Genomic DNA, 22188 nt, shown 5'->3' with positions numbered 1-22188 from the left:
AAGGATTTCTATTCAGCTCCTGAAATCCAGCTACCAGGTAGTGATTGAACCAGCAGACAATACAGACTCCATCATAGTCCTCAAAATTCATCCATCTCCTTGTCACCCACAACAACTTTACATTTTACAACAAATACGTGTCCAAACCATGGGAACAGCCATGGGTATTAGGATGGCTCCCCAATATGACACTCTCTTCATGGGCCCCCTTAAGGCAGAATTTCTGGAAAAATGCACACGAAACCAGCAATATACATGTCAAATCATGTTAAACTAATCTGATAGCTTTCTTTGATAGGATAACGAGTCTTGTGGATAAGGGAGAAGCGGTGGATGTGGTATACCTAGACTTTAGTAAGGCATTAGATACAGTCTCGCATGATATTCTTATCGATAAACTAGGCAAATACAACTTAGATGGGGCTACTATAAGGTGGGTGCATAACTGGCTGGATAACCATACTCAGAGAGTAGTTATTAATGATTTCCAATCCTGCTGGAAAGGTATAACAAGTGGGGTTCCGCAGGGGTCTGTTTTGGGACCGGCTCTGTTCAATATCTTTGTCAATGACTTAGATATTGGCATAGAAAGTACACTTCCTAAGTTTGCAGATGATACCAAACTGGGAGGAATTTCAACTGCTTTGGAGGATAGGGTCAAAATGATGTGGACAAATTGGAGAAATGGTCTGAGGTAAACAGGATGAAGTTTAATAAAGACAAATGCAAAGTGCTCCACTTAGGAAGGAACAATTAGTTTCACACATACAGAATGGGAAGAGACTGTCTAGGAAGGAGTATAGCAGAAAGGGATCTAGGGGTTATAGTGGACCACAAGCTAAATATGAGTCAACAGTGTGATGCTCTTGCAAAAAAAAGCAAACATGCTTCTGGGATGCATTAACAGGTGTGTTGTGAGCAAGACACGAGAAGTCATTCTTCCGCTCTACTCTGCCCTGGTTAGGCCTCAACTGGAGTATTGTGTCCAGTTCTGGGCACCGCATTTCAAGAAAGCTGTGGAGAAACTGGAGAGGGTCCAAAGAAGAGCAACAAGAATGGTTAAAGGTCTAGAGAACATGACCTATGAAGGAAGGCTGAAAGAATTGGGTTTGTTTACTTTGGAAAAAAGAAGACTGAGAGGGGACATGATAGCAGTTTTCAGGTATCTAAAAGGGTGTCATAAAGAGGTGGGAGAAAAAACTTGTTCATCTTAGCCTCTAAGGATAGAACAAGAAGCAATGGGCTTAAACTGAAGCAAGGGAGGTTTAGGTTGGACATTAGGAAAAAGTTCCTAATGGTCAGGGTGGTTAAACACTGGAATAGAGTGCCTAGGGAGGTTGTGGAATCTCCATCTCTGGAGATATTTAAGAGTAGGTTAGATAAATGTCTATCAGGGATGGTCTAGACAGTATTTGGTCCTGCCATGAGGGCAGGGGACTGGACTCGATGACCTCTCGAAGTCCCTTCCAGTCCTAGAGTCTATGAATCTATGAGGCACATCAATGATATTTTCTTCCTCTGGATAGATGACGTAAACTATCTCCTAGATTTCCACTACTGTATCAAAAACCACTGCCCATCCATCAGATTCTTTCTAGAACGCTCCATTACCAGCATCAACTGGACACCATGATCAGCTTCAACAATGAAACCTAGAAACGACTATACAAAAGAAACCCATGTATCACACTTACCTTCAGAGATCCAGTAATCAGCCCAGCCACACTAATAAATCTGTTGTCTACAGCCAGCACTCAGATACCATAGAATTTGCTAAGTAGAGAAAGTCTGGGATACATACCTAACCACACTTAAAACTGCCTTCACTAAACAAGGACTCGCCACCAGAGAAGTAGATTGCATCGTGGAATGGGCCACACAAATACGCTGGAAGAATTTGCTTCAGTAGAGGGGGAAAAAAATCCCTATTGAGTGTACACCACTAGTTGTCACCTGCCACCCCACACTAGAACCTGTATGTGGTATCATCAAACAATTACAACCCATGCTTGATGGGGACCACAATCTTAAAAAAAACTTTCCCAAACCCCTCTTCTGGCTTCAAACAACCCCTACAACCTCACCAAGCCCATCATCAGAAGCAAGCTTTCCACAGAGAAGAGCACACCAACTCAAAGTGGCACCAGCTCCTGCAATAACAACAGATGGAAAATCTGCAGTCATATCTCCATTGCTGTGATGATCCATACCCCCACCCCAATACACCTTTTAAGATCCATGGGTCCTACACATGCCTATCACAACATGTGGTGTAACTCATCCAGTGCATCAGATGCCCCAGCACTGTTATGAGAGTAAACTGAGACACAAGGCCGTCCTTAGGCATATGCAGCATATGTGGCTGTGTAGGGCACCTGAAAATTTGGGGCATCCCGGGTCTTAGTGTCCACCCTCCTGCCTCTTCCTCTCCCTGTTCTGACCCTTCCTGCAGGCTCCCACCACAGCTGGCTGCTGCAGCCTGGTGAGTCTTCCTCCAGAGGGGACCTAGTTCTTAAAAGTGAAAAAGCCTTCCCACCTACCAGACCTATTAGCACAACATTGAAACTGTTAAAGAGTCATTCAAATGGTAATGAAGCCATTTAACAGGCATTTGCCAACCCCCAGGTATATACTGTCAGTTTCTGACTTCACTGACAAAAACAGTTATGCATTTATAAATAAATACTTCAAAAGACCACCCTTATCTAAAATACATATGCGAGCCTGGGCTGCCATCAGGCATAGGGTCACCAGTTTAATAATACTGCATGGGGCCCCAAAAATCCTCAGGATGGCCCTGCTGAGACAATAACTATGCTCTCAAAGGAACTCTCACAGAAAAATGATAAAAGTAAAACACCCAGTTACTTGCGAGTGAACACTGTTCATAAGGTAATCACTCCAGTTCTGACCCCTCATTCCTTGACCTCAAAGGAAACCTGCACAACACCTTCAAAAGAAAGGCCTGAGCGCTAAAATATGTCACTCTTCTAGACACTAAAAACCATTGACTTAACAGAGAGACTGGTTTTATGGCTCATTACAAAAATTTGTGATTCATTCTACTGCCTACTAATCCTTAATTGCCCACTTCATTGTAAGTGGTCTCCTAAAGCACATGTGAACCCCTTACACTTAACGATTTGTCCCACCTTGTATTTAGCTCAGACACTCTAGTTACTTTTTCCAGACTTGAGAGAGAATTCTGTAAAGCTCAAAAGCTTGTCCATTCTATCAAGAGAAGTTGGTCCAATAAAAGATATTATGTCACCTACCTGTCTCTGAACTTATAACATTAACACGCAAAGATAACAAAATATTTGTTTCCATAAACATCTTTTCATTCAAATACACATGAAAAGGCCATTCTTTCTAGCCCATACCCAGTAAGAGTCGGTTTTACCTTTGTCAGAAAGAAGTAGAAGGTTGAACAGAGCAAGGATAGCATTGTAATAAATAAGAGCGGTTGAATTATCAGAAATTTTCAGATGCAATCTAGTGTGTGAGTCTTTAAGGTGAGATTTTAAAAACTAATGGTCCATCTGTCTGCTTTGCACAGACTTTAATATTTTGATAGTGGGGTTTATACAAACAGTCTGCCTAGTGTGACAGACCCAGACCAGTGGGGTACAGGAGTCTGGTAGAGGGCAAATATACTGGTCACTGGATGAGTAGTTTTCTGTTCCCTGACTGACCAGAGCAGGGGCTGCACTAGAGTAATCAGGAACCTGCTAGAACCAGTTAAGGCAGGCAGGATAATTAGGACACCTGGAGCCAATTAAGAAGAAGCGGCTAGAATCAATTAAGGCAGGCTAATCAGGGCACCTGGGTTTTAAAAGGAGCTCACTTCAGTTTGTGGTGTGAGTGTGAGGAGCTTGGGAGCAAGAGGTGCAAGGTGCTGAGAGGGAGTGCGCTGCTGGAGGACTGAGGAGCACAAGCGTTATCAGACACCAGGAGGAAGGTCCTGTGGTGAGAATAAGGAAGGTGTTTGGAGGAGGCCATAGGGAAGTAGCCGAGGGAGTTGTAGCTGTCATGCAACTGTTACAGGAGGTACTATAGACAGCTGCAGTCCACAGGGCCCTGGGCTGGAACCCGGAGTAGAGGGCGGGCCCGGGTTCCCCCCAAACTTCCCAATTGACCTGGACTGTGGGTTCTTCCAGAGGGGAAGGTCTCTGGGCTGTTCCCCAACCCACATGGTGAATCTCTGAGGCAAGAATATCTGCCAATAAGTGCAGCACCCACCAAGATAGAGGAGGAACTTTGTCACACTAGATACAATTGACAAAATGTTCCCTTTCCCCAATTATTTTGCTCTATTAACTGGTTGCCTAGTTGGCTCCACCCTGAAGTAGCTGCATTTACAGTTGAAGAGATTTATGTGTATGAGAGTTCCTTTCATTTTAATGTCACTTTCTTTTCTATGCTTTTTAGCGCTTTCATATGCCTATTATGTTTCTTTAAATTGAAATATTTGTGGACTATTTCTTTTTACTATACCAGGAAAATAAAATAAAGCAGCATATTTGTAATACCAGTGGTGTGGGAGTGCTTTTTTAATTTGATGTTATTGCTGTTTAATGGCCTAAATATCATTCAGCACATGTCAAGGCTGATTCCCCATTCTGGCACGTCAAGTACAGAAGGTGGGGGCCCGCTAGGATTTTAAAAATTAATACATGCCACTCCAGGCTTGTATTAAACTCCCAAGATTACAGCTTTTCTCTGACCTTGGCTTGGTCCACCAAATGCAAAACCCCTTTTGGAACCAGAAAGGCGCACTTGGGTATTCCTTCCTGTGGGGTACCCTCAAGCCCCCCCCACTCTCTTGGGGAAGAGCTGAGAAAGAAAAACAAAGGAAATCAGCTGTTGCCACCAGCAAATTAAACAACATATGCACAAACCTCTTAGGCCACCAAAAATCCAATCCTGTTCTTGAAAAAGGTAAATTTTATTAAAAACAAAAAGAAAGAAAATACATCTGGAACTTAGGCTTCTGCTAGATTTAAAAAAACCCACTTAAGAAGATTATTCTTGATGTTTAAATTTTGTGAGGTTCAGCTTAAAGGTTACAAGCAGAACAAAAGCATTTGGGGTTAGCACAGAGGAGTCCACAAGCCAAGAAATAAACAGAAATAAACCTACTCGTGTTTTCTAAACATTCTCGATCTACTTACACATTTGGGAGTTCCAAATAAGTAGTTCTAGGTATGATCTGATGATTTATAATCATACCTGGCTTAAAACTTCTCATAGCATAACTGCTCCCTGTTCCTCTCTTTCCCAGAGAACACAACAGACACAAAAGGGAAGTTTTTTTTTCCCCATTTTAAAAAGTTCTAGCCTTCCCATTGGCTCTTTTGGTCAGGTGCCCACTCCCTTTCCTTTACCTGGTAACTTTGTTAACCCTTTATAGGTAAAGCAAGCAGAGAACAGCCACCAAGAAGGTCTTTATAGCTAACTGGCTGGCTGGGTGTCCATAAAAGGGAGCTACTCCCCACCCCCTTCACTTATCACAGCACGTTTGGTAAATTGAGATGGTATATTGATTTCTAGGTTGTCTTCTATGGATTAAGATGTACTGCTGATGTAAAGACACATGCTATCCACTCTCTAACTCCAGATCAGTGTTCCCAGCATTAGCAGTGTTGGGAGCCCTAGTAGGCTTCCAGTGAGCAGACACTTAGTTTTCCCTCAAAAAGTTCTTCATTCACACAAAAATCTTGTGATCCTGCTGGATTAGAAATGGGAGCCTTACACTACTGGAAAAGTGAGTCTGTTTGAACATTTTTTGGATGAAAGGTGTGTGTGTGTGTGATATATAAAAATTATTACAGTATACTCCTCCAATGGTACACAACCAATCACCATTTTAAAATACCATTTATCTGGGATCATAATTTTAGTACTGCTGATATAGTACATGTGTACTGACAAATTAATTTGCATTATTTTAGAGGGAAGAGAACTTTATAAAAAGGGAAAGTCATAAAAATAAATGTTGGATGATTATGAAAATAGAATAAGTGTGAGAGTTGTGGGGACACAACAAAATGCTACATAGGTAATTAAGGAAAACTGTATTAAGTAATTGAGACATTATAGGGGCAGAATGAAGTTTACATATTCAGCTTTAGCTGAGACATTTCTTAACATTTGTATGCTTAACATTGCATTAACTTAGCTTTTTGTCTTCAAAGTCTACATGCAGACATGTATCATTATGGCAGCATTTGAAGCAGCTATCAGTGCAAGTGGTAGGTCTGGAAATTAATTTTTTAAAATTATAATTGAAAACAAAATTAGAAGAAAAGTATTTTTAGAGAATATGTAAATGTGAGATTTCAGATTCATCAACCTCATGTTTACATTAGCGTAATATTCAACAATTTGAGTTGTTTATAATGGAAATATGCAAATTTAAAGAAAAACTGTTATTAAATATTTAAATATGCCCCAGGGGCCTTCCATTAAGGCTCTAAGCTGTTGCTGTAATTTTAAAGCATTTTAAAGACAACATGCATATCAGATCAGGGCATACATTGCTTTATATCTTAACCACTTTAAAGTAAAAACAAACTATAAAGGGCAAAATAATACATAAACTCCTATTTTGCTTTTGCTTTGTTTTGTACTTACTATGAGTTTGTGGGATGAGTATGCAAATAAATAGCATCATATAAATGAGTGTTATCCAAATAAGCTGCATTTTTATGAAATGCTGTGAATTGTACAATATCTAAGGCTTTACAATAGCATAATTTTCAGGATCCTAGCTCTCTTGTAGATCAGTCAGTTATATTTTCTATCAGTTTTAGTATCTAATGCCTTATGCTTAACTATCTGTCCCACCTTGTATTTAGCTGTGACACTGATTACTTTTTCCAGACCTGAAGAAGAGCTCCGTGCAGCTTGAAAGCTTATCTCTTCCATTAATGAAAGTTAGTCCATTAAAAGATATTACCTCACCAACTTTGTTTCTCTCATATACTGGGACAACACGGCTATAACAACACTGCAAACAACATATCTAGTATCTTGTCATTTTAGTTTCAGAGGAAATGGGAAGGAGGAAGTTTTGGACTATAACCAGTAGGTAGACTGAGTTCAATGACACACACAACCATATTTTGAACGTTCTAGGAAAAACTATGTTTTAGGAAAAACAGTTGTCCCTTTTTATAGTGAAAACCACCACAGGAAAACTTAAATTTCTCTTTTAGAAACAAACCAAACACACACACTTGTCTCTGCAAAGGCAAGAGTTTGCCCTTAAAACATCTCAATTTTCTGCAATGAAAATTAGGGAGATGTTGGTAGTGTTCTGAGTAACCTCTGGGGAGGAATGGCAACTTCTGCTCCTCTCTCAAGTTGACTTCTCCATTAATATAGCTTTTAGTATTTATTTTTAAAAAAGACAAAAAACATACCCCAGTTCAGTGATTGCACATTGAAATGAACACAGCGATGCAAGATTCACAATGCATTTGAAACATGATCAGGAAACAAACCCTTTACTTTATGTACAATAGAAAATAGTCTGTTTCTTTAAAACTTTTGTAATAATTGATACTATTTCTAATAATACTTTACACTTGTATTGTATCTTTTTCCTAGGATAGGTTTTTAATACATTCTGAATCTCACTGTGTGTAATTTAACATTTGCTTTTTGAAAATATAAAATGAAAAAGCTATATTGTTGCAATGTTATAGTTGACCGAACTGTGTAAATATAAACAAATCCATATGTTACAGGGTGTGCCTCCCCTGTAGGGACCCCTGCTTGCCTAGGGTGGGGAGGAGCCTTGCAGGCACACCCTCCCTCCCTCCATTTCCCTTCTTTCAGGGCTCCTTAAGAACTCCACACAGGTCCAACAAAGTGTAAGACGAATTCCCCTGCTGGGATTCTACTTCATTAAATACAAATAAACTTCAAATCAAGTCTCTGTCCTAGGACTCAGGGATTGCATAGCCCTCCTCCTCAGGGCCTGTGATTCTCTGGGAGCTCCTCTCTAGTAGGAGAGCTCCTCTCTCTGTGAACACTTCCCTGTAACTGAGCCTGATGGCCATTTTCAGGCTGAGGTGCTTGTTACTCAGCTACCTAGATAGGCTTGTTCCCCTTAAATTAACTTGTCATGGGTAACCTCGGCCTGGATTCACCTTAAAGGAGCCATCGACCCTGTGACACCATAGTTGTGGATACTGAAGCTATCATAATTCTGTCTTGCTGTGTGCATTCATGCATGTCTGTATTTGTGTGTGTAACAGCATATACAGTCTGAAGTAATGCATATGCACAAGGGAGTTGAGTTATAACTGCTGCAGAAACCTTAACTTTGAACACCTAACTCTTGTGTGGGTTTGAACTCTTAAGTAGATTGCATGAACATTTTTTGAATTGATATAATTGTCGGAGAATAACAGAGTTCTCACTTTTTGTTTATCAACACTGACCCGGTCATCATTGTACCTAAGTATCTTTTAAATTGAAATACAACAAACTTAGTCTCCTTTCTCAGCCAGTAAAATAAATAGCTTGATTAACTCTCAGAATTGTTTTTATTTGTCATTGTGTAAATGTGCTTTTTTGTGTGACTGAAGAACTTTTTGAGGGAAAACTAAGTTGAAGAAATGAGCTCTTAAAGTGGTGAAGTCTGTGATAATTCTTCTACCTTGTTGGAACAAGTTTCATAGTTTAGATCCAGCTGCTATGAAAATTTTGTTTCCATGTGTTCAAGTGTTCTACTGGTGGTCATCGGTTTCATTGTTCTGGTTGTACACAGCTATTGTAGGAGTTCATGGTCACTTTAGAAGGGCTTTGAATATGAAGATAGAGACCTTGAACTGAACTTTTCATTAGTTCCACAATGAATTCAGAAAGCAGATGTTTGTGGTAAATTGTTACTAAGCAGAATAGATACCGTATCTTCGGATTTTGTAGGAGGTAGCGTTTTAGATTGGTGTCTTCATTCCAAGATACGAGTTGAAATTATCAACCTTTGAAGTAATGAATATGTGGAACATTGTGGACGGGTCTATATTTGATAGGATAAAGTGCAGACATCTGTCCAGTTGTAGATAGAGGTGGGTATCTTGCCGCTATTCAGGTTCAGCTTTAGTATCTAATAGTGTTTTCCTTAGTACTGGTCATAATTAATGCAAATACATAGTACTTGCTACTACCAGCATATTTTAGGTGGGGTAGTAGGTTTCCCATGTCAAAGAAAGTGTTAATATTTGTAGGGGAACCATGCTTCTATTCTTTTTCTATGCAGGAAAGGCAAGGGTCAGCCTTTGGAATCTGGAAGTTCATAGATTAGAAGGATGCCAAGGTCAATCTTGTCTCTGCACTCATAAGTAGTTGGCAGAGCTGTTTGGGTGTGTGTGTGTGTGTTTGTGTGTGAAAATAAATATAATCTCTCTCAGTAAGAGAGATTATATTGTTTTTGTTTAGAAATTTGAAGTATAGACAAAAATACTTATAACATATATTTTTTTCTTAATAAATGTACCAGCTGATATTTTACATTTCAGCAGATTTTATAAATGAGGATTCGGTAACTCTGCTGTAATAAAGTTCACAATATTTTCCCCTTTTAAGGCTTTAAGGAAACGAGATGCTAAAGCTGATGAAATGGAAGGACTGATGAAAAATAAACTTTTGAAATCTGAAAATGAAAAGAGCAAAGTAAGAATTTAATTTTCTTTTTTTAAATTATTTTTTAAAATCAGTTTTCAGTGTAGTCTTTTTCTGTTGTGATAGTTTCCAACTGCTTGTGGTCTAGAACAATGTTTCTCAACTTTTTTGATACCAAGGACTGGCTTGCTGCCTTCCTGAACTGTGTCAGGGAGATCTCAGGGACTGGTGCCGGTTCACAGACTGTCATTGAGAAACACTGGTCTAGAACGTTCAGTTCTTATGTTTTGTTTAAGGCCACATCTTGCTTCTTTTGTAAGAGGCATTAGCAGTGTGAAACACTATGTTTTTAGTTTTTAAAATGGCAAGGTACTTTTTAGCACCATACACTGCAAACACGGCTGAAACTGAACTCTTCGTCTTCCCTCCAAAGCCCTCACTTCTACCCTTCCTTTTTGTTATTGTTGACAACACCAGCAACCTCCCAGTCAGTCAAGCCTGTAGCTTAGGGATTACTTTGACACTTCCCTTCACCTTGCCCCACACAGCTAAACCATGTACAAAGTTATTGGCTTCCTACTTCACAGCATCTCTAAGATCTAACATATTCTTTACATCCTTGCAGCTCACTCTCTCATCTGGATTATTTCCCATTTTGATTATTAAAATCTCCTCTTCCTCTGCCTGGCCTCTCTGACACCCATATAACTCTCCTACAGTCCATAGAAATGCTGTTGCTAAGATTAGCTTCTTTGCCAGTTGTTTTGACCATGCCACCCCTTTTTGTATCTCTCCACTGGCTACCCTTTCTCCACTGCATAAAGTTCAGATTTGTTATCGATACTTTCAAAGCTTTGCTCTTTCCTGCTATATCCACCCATGTATTGTTTCACAGTCTCCTACCTACTCTGCTCTGCCATTAATACCAGGCTTGTGTGCCCATTTATCAGCTTCTCTGATAAACCTTTCTGTGCCACCCTCCATGCTGCCATTTATGCAAATACAATTTTCTCTATCCAAAAATAACTTTGCCTCCAGAGAGGGTCTCAATAGAGTAGTTACAGGGATGAATTAACTGCACCATGCACAGAAGATTAAATGCATTAGTACTGATGGAAATTGAACATCCATTTGATTTATTATTTCTGGTAGTGCCCATAAAGTGCTAGCCATCAGGCGAAGAATCAACTATATGCACTTTTTAAAGTTTTTATAAATGAAGCATGCAGCAACAAGAATTTTCATTTTTAAAAGTCATTTTCAGATCATATAACACTATCAGTCCAATACCTTTCAGTCTAAAATGTTACACATTACTTCTTGACCCTGGAGCAGTTCTTTTTTTAAAGCTTGACTAAAACCAATTCAGCATTTTGTTGCTATCTACCACATAGTATGGAATTGCACAGTCAAGGTAACAAAACAGTTTAATGACAACACGAAGAGAAAAAAATGGAACCCCTCCCCCTACCCTCGGTCTTTCTTTAAAAATGGGTATCATATTATCTCGGACCAAGTTCTGTTATATATCCGTCATTATTCCACAGTTATTGTATGGTATGGCTAAAAGGCAGAATTAAAATGGTTTGAGTGCCCTACCTGTGCATTTTCATATTTTAACATGTTTGGATTTCTTTTAAACATAATCTTTTTACTCTGAATTTCCTGAGTTTTTAATGCTTATTTTTTGGATAATTGCGTCATCTTTGTAAGGCAGTTTATCCTAAATTAGTGATATGTGCTCTCAGTTTTAACTCCCATTTTAACATTGTTTTAGTTTGGGAATGCATACGCTATTTTGTAGCCACAGGTGGTAGTACAGAGTATATATGAGATAAATGATTACATACTGCATGATAAATTTATAAACTATATCATTGTAATAATTGTAGATATGTTTGTAGCATCTTATAACACAGTTTACTTTACATGTTCAGGGTTAGAAGTATAAGAAATTATTTTTATTTTTTAAATACAAGTTTAGTTTTAAATAGTTAAAATATTTTAGTACCAGGATGAATGTGTAACTTTGTCTCTTCATCCTTAATCAAATTATAAGCTTGAGCAGGAGTTGGAGCGGTCCCAGAGGAAGTTGGATCAGTCAGAAGACAGTCGAGAAGCTCTTCTGCATCAGGTAACTACTTTCATGCCATGAAAATCCTCCTCCTTTCATATTAAGCTAGGCTCAAGCCTGTCTCTTTTATCTTGCTGTCAGTTATTCGAATAACAACATTGTTTGGGGGGAGGAAGGAAGGAAGTGTACAAAGCAATGCCTACTAGACTGATCTACATAAGATCATATTAAAAAATGGGAGCTTCTCAGCATTAAAAATAGTCACTAAAGCCATTCCTTCGATGGCATTATGTCATGTTGATAACTACCGAAGCTCCTTCAGTGTCTATTCTTGGTGTGTGTTATAAAAATAGACTGGATCAAGAAGACAAACTGTTCCCGAGAGCTTCATTTGTTGCAGACATCCAGCTGGGGGATGAAGAAATATATATAATACATTATGTAGGCATTTACATTTCTAAATGTCTCTGAATGCATTACTGTCTTAAACACACTTTTTTGTGTGTACTTTTTATCCTCCAACTTTTTAAATAGTTGAGTTGTTTACATTAGATAAACACATGCACTGTTCTAGGTGCATTTCAGAGGGTGTTTTTGCATATTGTGTATTTGTAACTGTTCTGTGATATGCGGTACATAGTATTGTTGATAGTCAGTGACTCCAGACATCAGAGTGGTATAGAAACACTGGCTACAATAGAAATATAGTAAAAGTACTATGCAAACTGTCTATATTTGGGCCTGAAAAAGGCACACTGAAACTGCTGAATCTGAAAGACCCGGGAATCCAGTATAGCATCAGAAACAACGAGGAGTCCGGTGGCACCTTAAAGACTATCAGATTTATTTGGGCATAAGCTTTCGTGGGTAAAAAAACCTCACTTCTTCAGATGCATGGAGTGAAAATTGCAGATACAGGCATAAATACATATTGGCACATGAAGAGAAGGGAGTTACCTTACAAGTGGAGAACCAATGTTGAAGGCCAATTCAGTCAGGGTGGATGTGGTCCACACCCAATAATTGATGAGGAGGTGTCAATACCAAGAGAGGGAAATTGACTGGACTTCTACATAGAGTGCTTCCACAGATGTGCGCAGGCTGAAATTGTGAACAAACAGCATCACTTGCCCCATAACCTCAGCTGTACAGACCACCATGCCACCCACAGCCTCAGAAACAACTCTGACATTATAATCAAAGGGGCTGACAAAAGGGGTGCTGTAGTCATCATGAAACTGGTGGATTATAAACAGAAGGCAGCCAGGCAACTCTCCAACACCACATTCTACAGGCCACTATCCTCTGATCCGACTGAGGAGTACCAAAAGAAACTACACCATCTGCTCAAGAAACTCCCTGCTACAGCACGGGAACAAATCTACACAGACACACACCTAGAGACTCAACCAGGGGTATTCTATCTGCTATCCAAGATTCATAAACCTGGAAATCCTGGATGCCCCATCATCTCAGGCATTGGCACTCTTAGAGCAGGATTATCTGGCTGTTTAGACTCTCTCCTCAGACCCTACGCTGCTTCTTTGAGTGATTGCTCATGTGTATTCCACAATAGGTGTGCGTGCTGCCCACATGCACCGGTGCTGGAAGTTTTTCCCCTAGCAGTACCTGTAGGGGAGCGCCCCTAGCCTCCTTGGCGCGGTATAAGGGGCGCTGCTCGCTCTGCCCACCCTCAGTCCCTTCTTGCTGCCAGTGAAAGTGCTTCAGAACTGCTCTGCTCCAGCTTGTCTGCAGCTTTCCTCCAGAACTCTTGTTCGTTCAGTGTAGTAGTACCTGTTGTTGAAGTAGTTAGATTAGTTTAGTGCACCCGGACCGGGGCATACCCCGTGCCCCGGGTTTTAAGTTGTGCGACACTTGTAGGCGACCGATGCCAGTGAGTGATCCGCACACAAACTGTTTACGCTTTCTGGGCGAAACCCATCTCAGCGATCGCTGCAAGATTTGCCGGTCTTTCAATCCTTGGACCAAGAGAGAAAGAGACATTCGGCTCCAGGCTATCCAAATGGAGTCGGCATTGACCCTGACTCTGGCGCACCGCTCCGAGTCTGCACCGGGTACTGCATCGTCGGTGCGCGGCGACCCATTGGTGCCACCTACCAGTCGGCACCGCTTCCTGTCTGCGGGGCACGCCAAGAAGGCTAAGAAGAGGTCCGCCATGGCACCGAAGCAAAACCGGGGGAGAGGCTAGACCCATGTGGTCAGTCCTCGGTCCCCATTGGCCTCCAGGCCTCCCACTCAGATTGAGCGGAATAGCCCAGCTCATTCGGAGCAGGCTTCCTTGGACGTCCGGATGCCCTCTTCGCCAGAGGTGCAGTGGCACTGGGCTCCGTGGCCGGCACAGTGGTACCAATGGGCCCCGTGGCTCCCGACGCAGCCCCCGGTGGAGGCTCGCTTGGTGGCCGGAGGCTCGGAACGGCTGTCGGCCTCCCCGTCCCAGCCTCCAAGAAAGGAATCAGTGGGATGTGCATCTTCGGTGCCGTGCCCGGCGGGCGACCAAGTGTTGGGTTCTCCGGTCCTGGCAGATGCGCAAAGTACCACGCCTGCCTCCTCACCCTCCCTTGATGAGGCGATTATGGCCCCTCCTGCCTCCATTCTGCAGGAGGACTCTAAAACCCATCAGGAACTATTGAAAAGGGTGACATCAAGCCTCAACCTTCAGGCTGAGGAGGTGGACGAACCCTTGGACTCCCTCTTCAATGTCCTATCCGTCTCGGTACCTGGCAGTGTGGCCCTTACACTCCACAAGGGGGTGGCAAAAATTTCATAAGCCTTGTGGCAAACCCCAGCTTCCTTGCCCCCCTTCTCTAAGAGAGCGGAACGCAAGTACTTTGTGCCCGCCAAGGGGCATGAATATCTGTACATCCACCCTGACCCTAACTCCCTGGTGGTAGAGTCAGTCAACCACAGGGAGCGGCAGAGTCAACCAGCCCCTACTTTGAAAAATAAAGACTCAAGGAGGCTGGATTTATTTGGGAGAAAAGTTTATTCATCCTTGAGTTTCCAGTTACGGGTGGCGAACCATCAGGCTCTCCTGGGTTGGTATGAGTTCAATCTGTGGGGCTCTCTGTCCAAATTCGAGGACTCCCTCCAGGAGCATGACAGGAAGGAGTTCAAAGCTCTGGTGGAGGAGGGTACAGTGGCTGCCAGGGCAACCCTGCAGGCAGCGTTGGATGCGGCAGATATGGCTGCACGGTCCATGGCCTCCGTGGTGTCCATGAGGAGTGCATCGTGGCTCCTGCTATCTGGGCTGTCCAGTGAGGCGCAGAACTCCTTGCAGGACCTCCCGTTTGATGGAAAGGCTCTGTTTGCGGAACAGATGGACGTGAAGCTGCACGGCCTGAAAGATTCTTGCACTATGCTTAAGACACTTGGCCTCTATGTTCTGGCTCCGGCTAGACCTAAGTTTAAGCCGCAGCAGGCTCCTATCCATGCCACCCACTCAAAATATGAGCCCGCTTATAAAAAGTCGCGGGACTATAAGAAACATCCGCAGAGGCAGTCCCGGTCTGGCCCCCAGCCTGGTCCTCCCAGGGCAAACAGGTGGGGAAACGGCGACCTACCAGTTCACATCAGGGATCCACCCGCAATAAAGCTTCCCTTCTCCAACTGGTTGTGTGCTTTTCTCGAGGAATGGTCGTGGCTGACCTCGGACCAATGGGTCCTCAACACCATCTCCCGGGGCTACACCCTCCAATTTACCTCTATCCCGCCCATCCACCCTCCGCCCCCGTCCCTCCGGGGGGACCCCTCTCACGAGGCTCTGCTCGAGCAGGAGGTGGGGCGGCTCTTTGGCTTAGGAACGGTAGAAGTGGTGCCAGTGGAGTTCAAACACAAGGGGTACTACTCCTGCTATTTCCTTATCCCGAAGGCCAAAGGGGGGCTCAGGCCCATTCTGGACCTGCGAGCCTGAACCAGTACATAGTAAAGCTCAAGTTCCTCATGGTTTCTCTCGCCTCCATCATCCCCTCCCTGGATCCCGGGGACTGGTATGCCGCCCTCAATCTGCAGGACGCGTACTTCCACATCCATGTATTCGAGGGGCACAGGCATTTCCTCCGTTTCACGGTTGGGCAGGAACATGACCAATTTACGGTCCTTCCGTTTGGCCTGTCCACTGCTCCCAGGGTATTCACAAAGTGCATGTCTGTGGTGACGGTCTACCTTAGACGTCATGGGGTCCAGATCTTCCCCTATCTGGACGACTGGCTGGTCAAGGGCAGCTTCCGGTCGCAGGTGCGGGATCATGTGGTGCTCCTCTTGTCAATGTGTGCCACTCTGGGCCTGTCGGTGAACGACACCAAGTCCATGTTAGTCCCGGTACAGCGCATAGAGTTTATCAGGGCAGTCTTGGATGCCACGTCGGCCAGGGCCTCCTTCCCACTGGACAGATTTGAGACCCTGAAAGGGCTTATCAACACAGTCATAAGGTTTCCCGTAACAACAGCCAGAGCGTGTCTCCAGCTCCTGGGTCACATGTTGGCATGCATACATGTGGTTCGCCACGCCAGACTCAGGATGAGGCCCCTCCAGTTCTGGTTGGCCTCGATGTTCTCCCAGGCCAGAGACAGGATGGACAAAGTCCTCCCTGTGCCCGAGCCGGTGATCGCCTCCCTACAATGTGGTCCTTCCCAGGAAAATGCTCTGTGGGGTCCCATTCAGGGGCAGGCCCCCGTTGGTGGAGCTGGTGTCCAACGCTTGGGACCTGGGGTGGGGAGCCCATGTGGGGGACGTTCAGACCCAAGGTCTGTGGTCTGCGCAGGTCCTTGCCCTGCATAATAATGTCAAGGAACTCAGGGTGGTCCGGCTGGTGTGCATGGCCTTTCGCTCGCACCTGGAGAGCAGAGTGGTCAGCGTTCTCACAGACAACATGGCCTCGATGTTTTACATCAACAGGCAAGGCAGGGCCCGCTCCTCTGCCAGGAAGCCCTCAGGCTGTGGGACTTCTGGATAGCCCATGACATTTGCCTACAGGCCTACCACCTACCAGGTGCCCGGAATTCGCGGGCAGATCACCTGAGCCGAGCCTTCTCCTCTCGGCTCGAGTGGTCTCTACACCCAGAGGTACACAGACTTTTCCAAGAGTGGAGAACTCCCTAGGTGGACCTGTTCATGACTCGGCAGAACTGCTGGTGTCCCCATTTCTGCTCTGGAGGGGACTGAGAATGGACGCTATCTCCGATGGCTTCTTCCTATCCTGGTCAGGCCAGTTTCTCTATGCCTTTCCCCTGATCCCGCCGATCGGCAAGGTCCTAGAAAAGATAAAGACGGACAGGGCCCGGGTCCTCCTGATTGCCCCAGCGTGGCCCAGGCAACATAGGTACAGGACCCTCACAAGCCTGGCGGTCGCCCTGTCGTGGCCGTTGCCATCCTTCCCGGACCTGCTCTCCCAGGACAAGGGCTGCCTCCTCCACCCCAACCTAACAGCACTCCACCTCACAGTGTGGCTGCTCAATAGTTAGGCCGGGAGGAAAAGACTTGCTCGGAGGGGATTGAGCACGTCCTCTTGGAAAGCAGGTGACCCTCCACGCGTCGAGTCTACTTGGCAAAGTGGTCTCGGTTTTCCCAGTGGGTGGCTGAGCGGGGTGTTTCCCCCCTGGCTACCCTGATCCAGCTCATTTTAGACAACCTCCTGCACCTTAGAGCCCAAGGCCTGGCGCCCTCATCCATCAAGGTGCACTTGGCAGCCATATTGGTCTTCCATCCGCCGGTGCAGGTGCACACGGTCTTCTCCCATGCTATGACTGGCTGATTCCTTAAGGGATTGGATCATCTCTTCCCATACGTTAGGCCCCCAGTCCCACAGTGGGACCTGAACTTGGTGTTAGCCCGATTGACGGTTCCCCCCCTTCGAGCCGTTAGCTACATGCTCCTGGTCACACCTCTTGTGGAAGCCAGCCTTCCTGGTGATGATCACGTCTGCTAGATGGGTCTCGGAACTCAGGGCCCTGACTTCCGAGCCCCCGTACATAGTGTTCCATAGGGATAAGGTCCAGCTCCGCCCACATCCTTCGTTCCTCCCGAAGGTGGTCTCCACCTACCACGTGGGTCAGGATATTTTCCTGCCAGTCCTCTGCACCAAGCCCCATGCATTCAGTGAGGAGCGCCGCCTCCACATGCTGGATGTTAGACAGACTCTGGCCTTTTACCTGGAGCGGACTAAGGAATTTTCCCTTTCTTGATATTGACACCTCCTCATCAATTATTGGGAATAGAACACATCCACCCTGACTGAATGGGCCTTCAACACTGGTTCTCCACTTGTAAGGTAACTCCCTTCTCTTCATATGCCAATATATATTTATGCCTGTATCTGCAATTTTCACACCATGCATCTGAAGAAGTGAGTTTTTTACCCACAAAAGCTTATGCCCAAATATAAGACGAAATGCTGTTAGTCTTTAAGGTGCCACCAGACTCCTTGTTGTTTTTGTGGATACAGACTAACATGGCTACCCCTCTGATATTTTATAGTATCAGAAACTCTCCCTATTTACTCAGTGCTTTACCTGCCCCCTCTTTTTTTTGGAGAGCTAGAAAAAGAGATGAAATTGGTTGAGGGGGATTTGGGGCTCAGTTCCATTAGCATTCATTGTTTGACTTTTGTTAGCATTTTCAACTCAGAAATCTGTACTGTTGTTTTATTTTGAACTCAGCCCATTGTGTGTAGGTACCTCAGAAGATATGTCTCATACATGCTGAAATACCTAGGCACAGTGAGGTGGATTAAGAATAATATTTTTTGCTTTAATTCTGTTTCTGTGCTTGTCTTGTTTTAACACACACGTTAATGGTGCTCTATCAAATGTTCTTTGTATTGTTAATATTGTACAGTATTGTTAATATATGACATACAATATATTCAGAAAGAAAATGAAAGTGAGCTGCAGAATCCTCTTATACTAAGGAAGCATTGATATGTTAATATCACACTTCTGATGACTGCAATCTGTTGCCTCCCCTCCTCCCACTAGAATCAGATATAGAGATAGAATAAGTCAATTACAGCATGTGAGAATGATTAGAACATGGCTTGGTTTGATTAACGCCTTTCCTTGCAACTGCCAATGTGATGATTTATACTAGCTCATCCGGTATTTTGATTATTCCTTTCTGACCATATCTAGGAATGAACTTTCATTTCTTTTATGCTTGCCCTTTCTGAGCACTTAGGGATCTGCTAAAGACGTGGTAATTATATCAAGTCTTTTAATGTTTATGGTGTTTGGTAGAATTGTTTGCATTTTTGTTTTGTTTTATTAAATGTTTGGTACTTGTCTATTTGTTAGATTGAGGATCTCCATTCCCAATTACTGAAAGCAGAAGCAGACCGCATGGATTTGCAGCATCAAGTTTCACAGGTTGCCATGCACCGCCAAAGCTGTCATGATGAGCAAGAGGACGACAGGAGAATTAGATCAGGTACAGCCTTTTCCTGTTTTTCGGGACATAAATTTACGACTTTGCAAGAGAATGATATCTGTCTTTGAGTTGTACTCTAAATCCTCTGTTGGTTGGACTAATATAGCTAGTTATCTTCTTGGCTCAATTAACTTTTGTTTGTACTGGTGTCAGATGTTAGTAGCTAAGTAGTTATGAGAAACAAAAGTTATGAGAAGACTGAAATACATTATCTTCATAATGGTTATTTTTTAAAAAATTCTAAATTTATAGGATTATTAAATTGAGCAGAATCAATGGTTTCTTCACAGAAGAGAAATTTTGAACCGTTTTTATAGTATCAAAAGATTTACTATAAAAATTTTGATACCAACATTTCAGAAAAAGACTATTTCTACCTATCATGAGTTTCTCTTGACATATTGCAGCACAGTGCAAGATTCACCTCACTGTGTAGATTTTTCCTTAATTAAGAAGGCTGCTAAACTGCCTGTTAAACCTCCAAATTATCCTTCAGAAATGACAACTTATTCTAGGGAGAAGTAGAAAATATAGTTTCAATCACATTCAGTTAATGCTTGTATTTGCGACATCTTAGAAATGTGAAAATAGGTCATGGTATTCTGAATTTTAAAAATATACACCTCTACCTCGATATAATGCTGTCCTTGGAGCCAAAAAATCTTACCGCGTTATAGGTGAAACCGCGTTATATCGAACTTGCTTTGATCCACAGGAGTGCGCAGCCCCGCCCCCCCCGGAGCACTGCTTTACCACATTATATTCGAATTTGTGTTATATCGGGGTAGAGGTGTATTTAAAATCTCAAGAGGTAATTGCACAGTAGGCCATAATGTCTCTAAAGTATTTTTGGATAAAAAATTACAAATTGATCTGTACTTAAGCTCTCTAAATGCATCTTGACTTGTGTGTTTTTAAAAAAGTCAATATCTTCTGGGGGTCACTATGGTCTATCATGTATAGTGACACACTTCTGTGTGATTTAGGTGGTCTCTAGGGTAGGTTCAATATCCCAATGAATCTTTCATCAGCTTGGTTAAGTCCTACTTTCTATTTTTGTAACTTCATTTTACAGCTGCTTAATTCCTCTTGCATCCAGACAGAGTCTTATGGTCATTAAAATAGAGTTGTGATTTTTTATAAAAATCTTCCCTTCCTCAGAAAACTGAAGAACCTATAGCCCTGTAGCAAATACTTCGTTTTTTCAGAAGAGGGTGAATTGTTAGCCATTTTTGAACCACCTGATAAAGTGACCATTTTGCTTAAAATTGAACTTATTTGTGACAATAGTATGAGAGCCTTATATTGCACATTTAAAATTCCTTTCCACCACTTGTTTTGCAATTATAATAACTATGCTATAAAAAGTTGCTATAAAAATGCAAAGGAAGAAACAAAACCTGTCCTGGAGCAATTTTACCAAAAAGAGGAATAGAGTTTTAAGCAAACGTTTCAACAGAAAGTAGTCTGGGGATAGAACAAGTATCAGGGGGTAGCCGTGTTAGTCTGTATCTACAAAAACAACAAGGAGTCTGGTGGCACCTTAAAGTCTTTAAGGTGCCACCAGACTCCTTGTTGTTTTTGGGGATAGAACAGAGACTTATGCAAAGGGGTAGGGATTGAGGTTTTCTGAATTTCTAATGGGTTATAAACTGAAGAACCTTGATTGTCAGCTGAGGAACTGCTGATATAATTACTGCAATTTTTAGTTAGAAATTTACGTTATAAGTTCTTGATAAGAATGGAAACTTCACATACTTACCTAGATATAGTAAAAAGTGATACATCGTGACAGTTTTTTATAAAGTACTCTTCTCTAATAGTATAGCATCCAGATCTTGTGACTTTACCTTAATGTGGTTAAATTTTGGCTCTGTTGGAAGTCAGTGGTAAAACTCCCATTTCATCCATGTTTTTTTCACTCCTATATTAAATCTGCCTACAAAGGAGGAAGAGAACATGAAATGGCTTGGCTGCAGTGAATAGAAGGCTAATATCTCCCTAGCTATGAAATCATACTTTTAACTTTCAGTATCATCACTAATAAAATCAATAGTTGTGGGATATTCATATGTTACCATTAATACCCCATAATTTATATGGGAAGAAGAAAATAGTACTGCGAAGATAGGAATGAGAAATTTTATTTTCTAGATTTTAGTGCTTTCATTTGGCATATCAATTCTATTTGTTTGTTCACAAATGGCTCACATTGTTTTGTAGTTGTTGAAAGGTCTGAGCGGGAGAAGCAAGAATTGGAGAAACAGATCCTGGAGTTAAGAGCAAAGCTGAATCATAGTGCTGTCATGTCAGAGGTAGAGGAGTTGAAGCGTTGCATAGAGCACAAGGATAAGGAGAAAGCACAACTTGCAATGCACATAGAGGTAACATTTTCTTTATAAGTAGTTTCCATGTGTTTGTGGTAGGTGATGTGCTAGGTTGGGTGGTGACATAAATCTCCAAAACAAATATTCCAGTGATACTCAGATCTTAGTGGTTCAGGAGCCATATTAGCGGTTAACATTTAAAAAAAAAGAGCCACAGTAATGTGAATTCATTGTTTCATTTATGTATATACAGGGCTGGCCCCAGAACAGATGGGGCCCCAGGTGAAGAGCATCTTAGGTGCTCCCCCTCCATTTGTTAAACTTTTGAATACCTTATTTTTTATTGCTTTTGTAGCCCATTTCCTGACTTTGATACACGATTTGCATGCATGATTTATCCCTGTCTCATAAGATGATAAATTTGTACACTAGGAACTGTAAATTATGCCACATGTAAGCAAATAAAAAGAATTGTTTATAGAAACTTTTTTTAAATTTTAAGAATAACTGAAATGTACTAACATGAAGAAATTGAACATTGGGTGGACCAGTATTAAATAGTGTTACAGTAAGTGACAGCCTTAGAATGTTAACCCTATCCTTTAGTTCAAAAAGTTGCTCTTCTTGCCTTTTGCCCTCCCGAACTGAAGCACAGCATCAGAGATCCAAAAACTGGACAATGCCATTTTCAAGCAATAGAATAGCAAGCGA

The 22188-nt window shown here is 42.5% G+C and overlaps 1 protein-coding gene across 3 annotated transcripts in view; it reads left to right on the top strand.

Moving 5' to 3' along the window:
• Positions 1 to 22188, top strand: part of CEP128 (centrosomal protein 128) — a 409764-nt gene that overhangs the window by 54658 nt on the left and 332918 nt on the right. For all 3 annotated transcript variants that reach the window (XM_054028732.1, XM_054028729.1, XM_054028731.1), the window contains 4 exons: positions 9601 to 9687; positions 11696 to 11770; positions 19018 to 19150; positions 21374 to 21534. In XM_054028732.1, coding sequence (XP_053884707.1) covers positions 9601 to 9687; positions 11696 to 11770; positions 19018 to 19150; positions 21374 to 21534 — 456 coding nt within the window. The remainder of the gene's footprint in view (positions 1 to 9600; positions 9688 to 11695; positions 11771 to 19017; positions 19151 to 21373; positions 21535 to 22188) is intronic.

The sequence above is a fragment of the Malaclemys terrapin genome, chromosome 4, assembly GCF_027887155.1.
Source record: "Malaclemys terrapin pileata isolate rMalTer1 chromosome 4, rMalTer1.hap1, whole genome shotgun sequence".
NCBI lineage: Eukaryota > Metazoa > Chordata > Testudines > Emydidae > Malaclemys > Malaclemys terrapin.
Note: the sequence above shows the minus strand (reverse complement) of the source record. Positions and strands in the feature narration are given on the sequence as shown.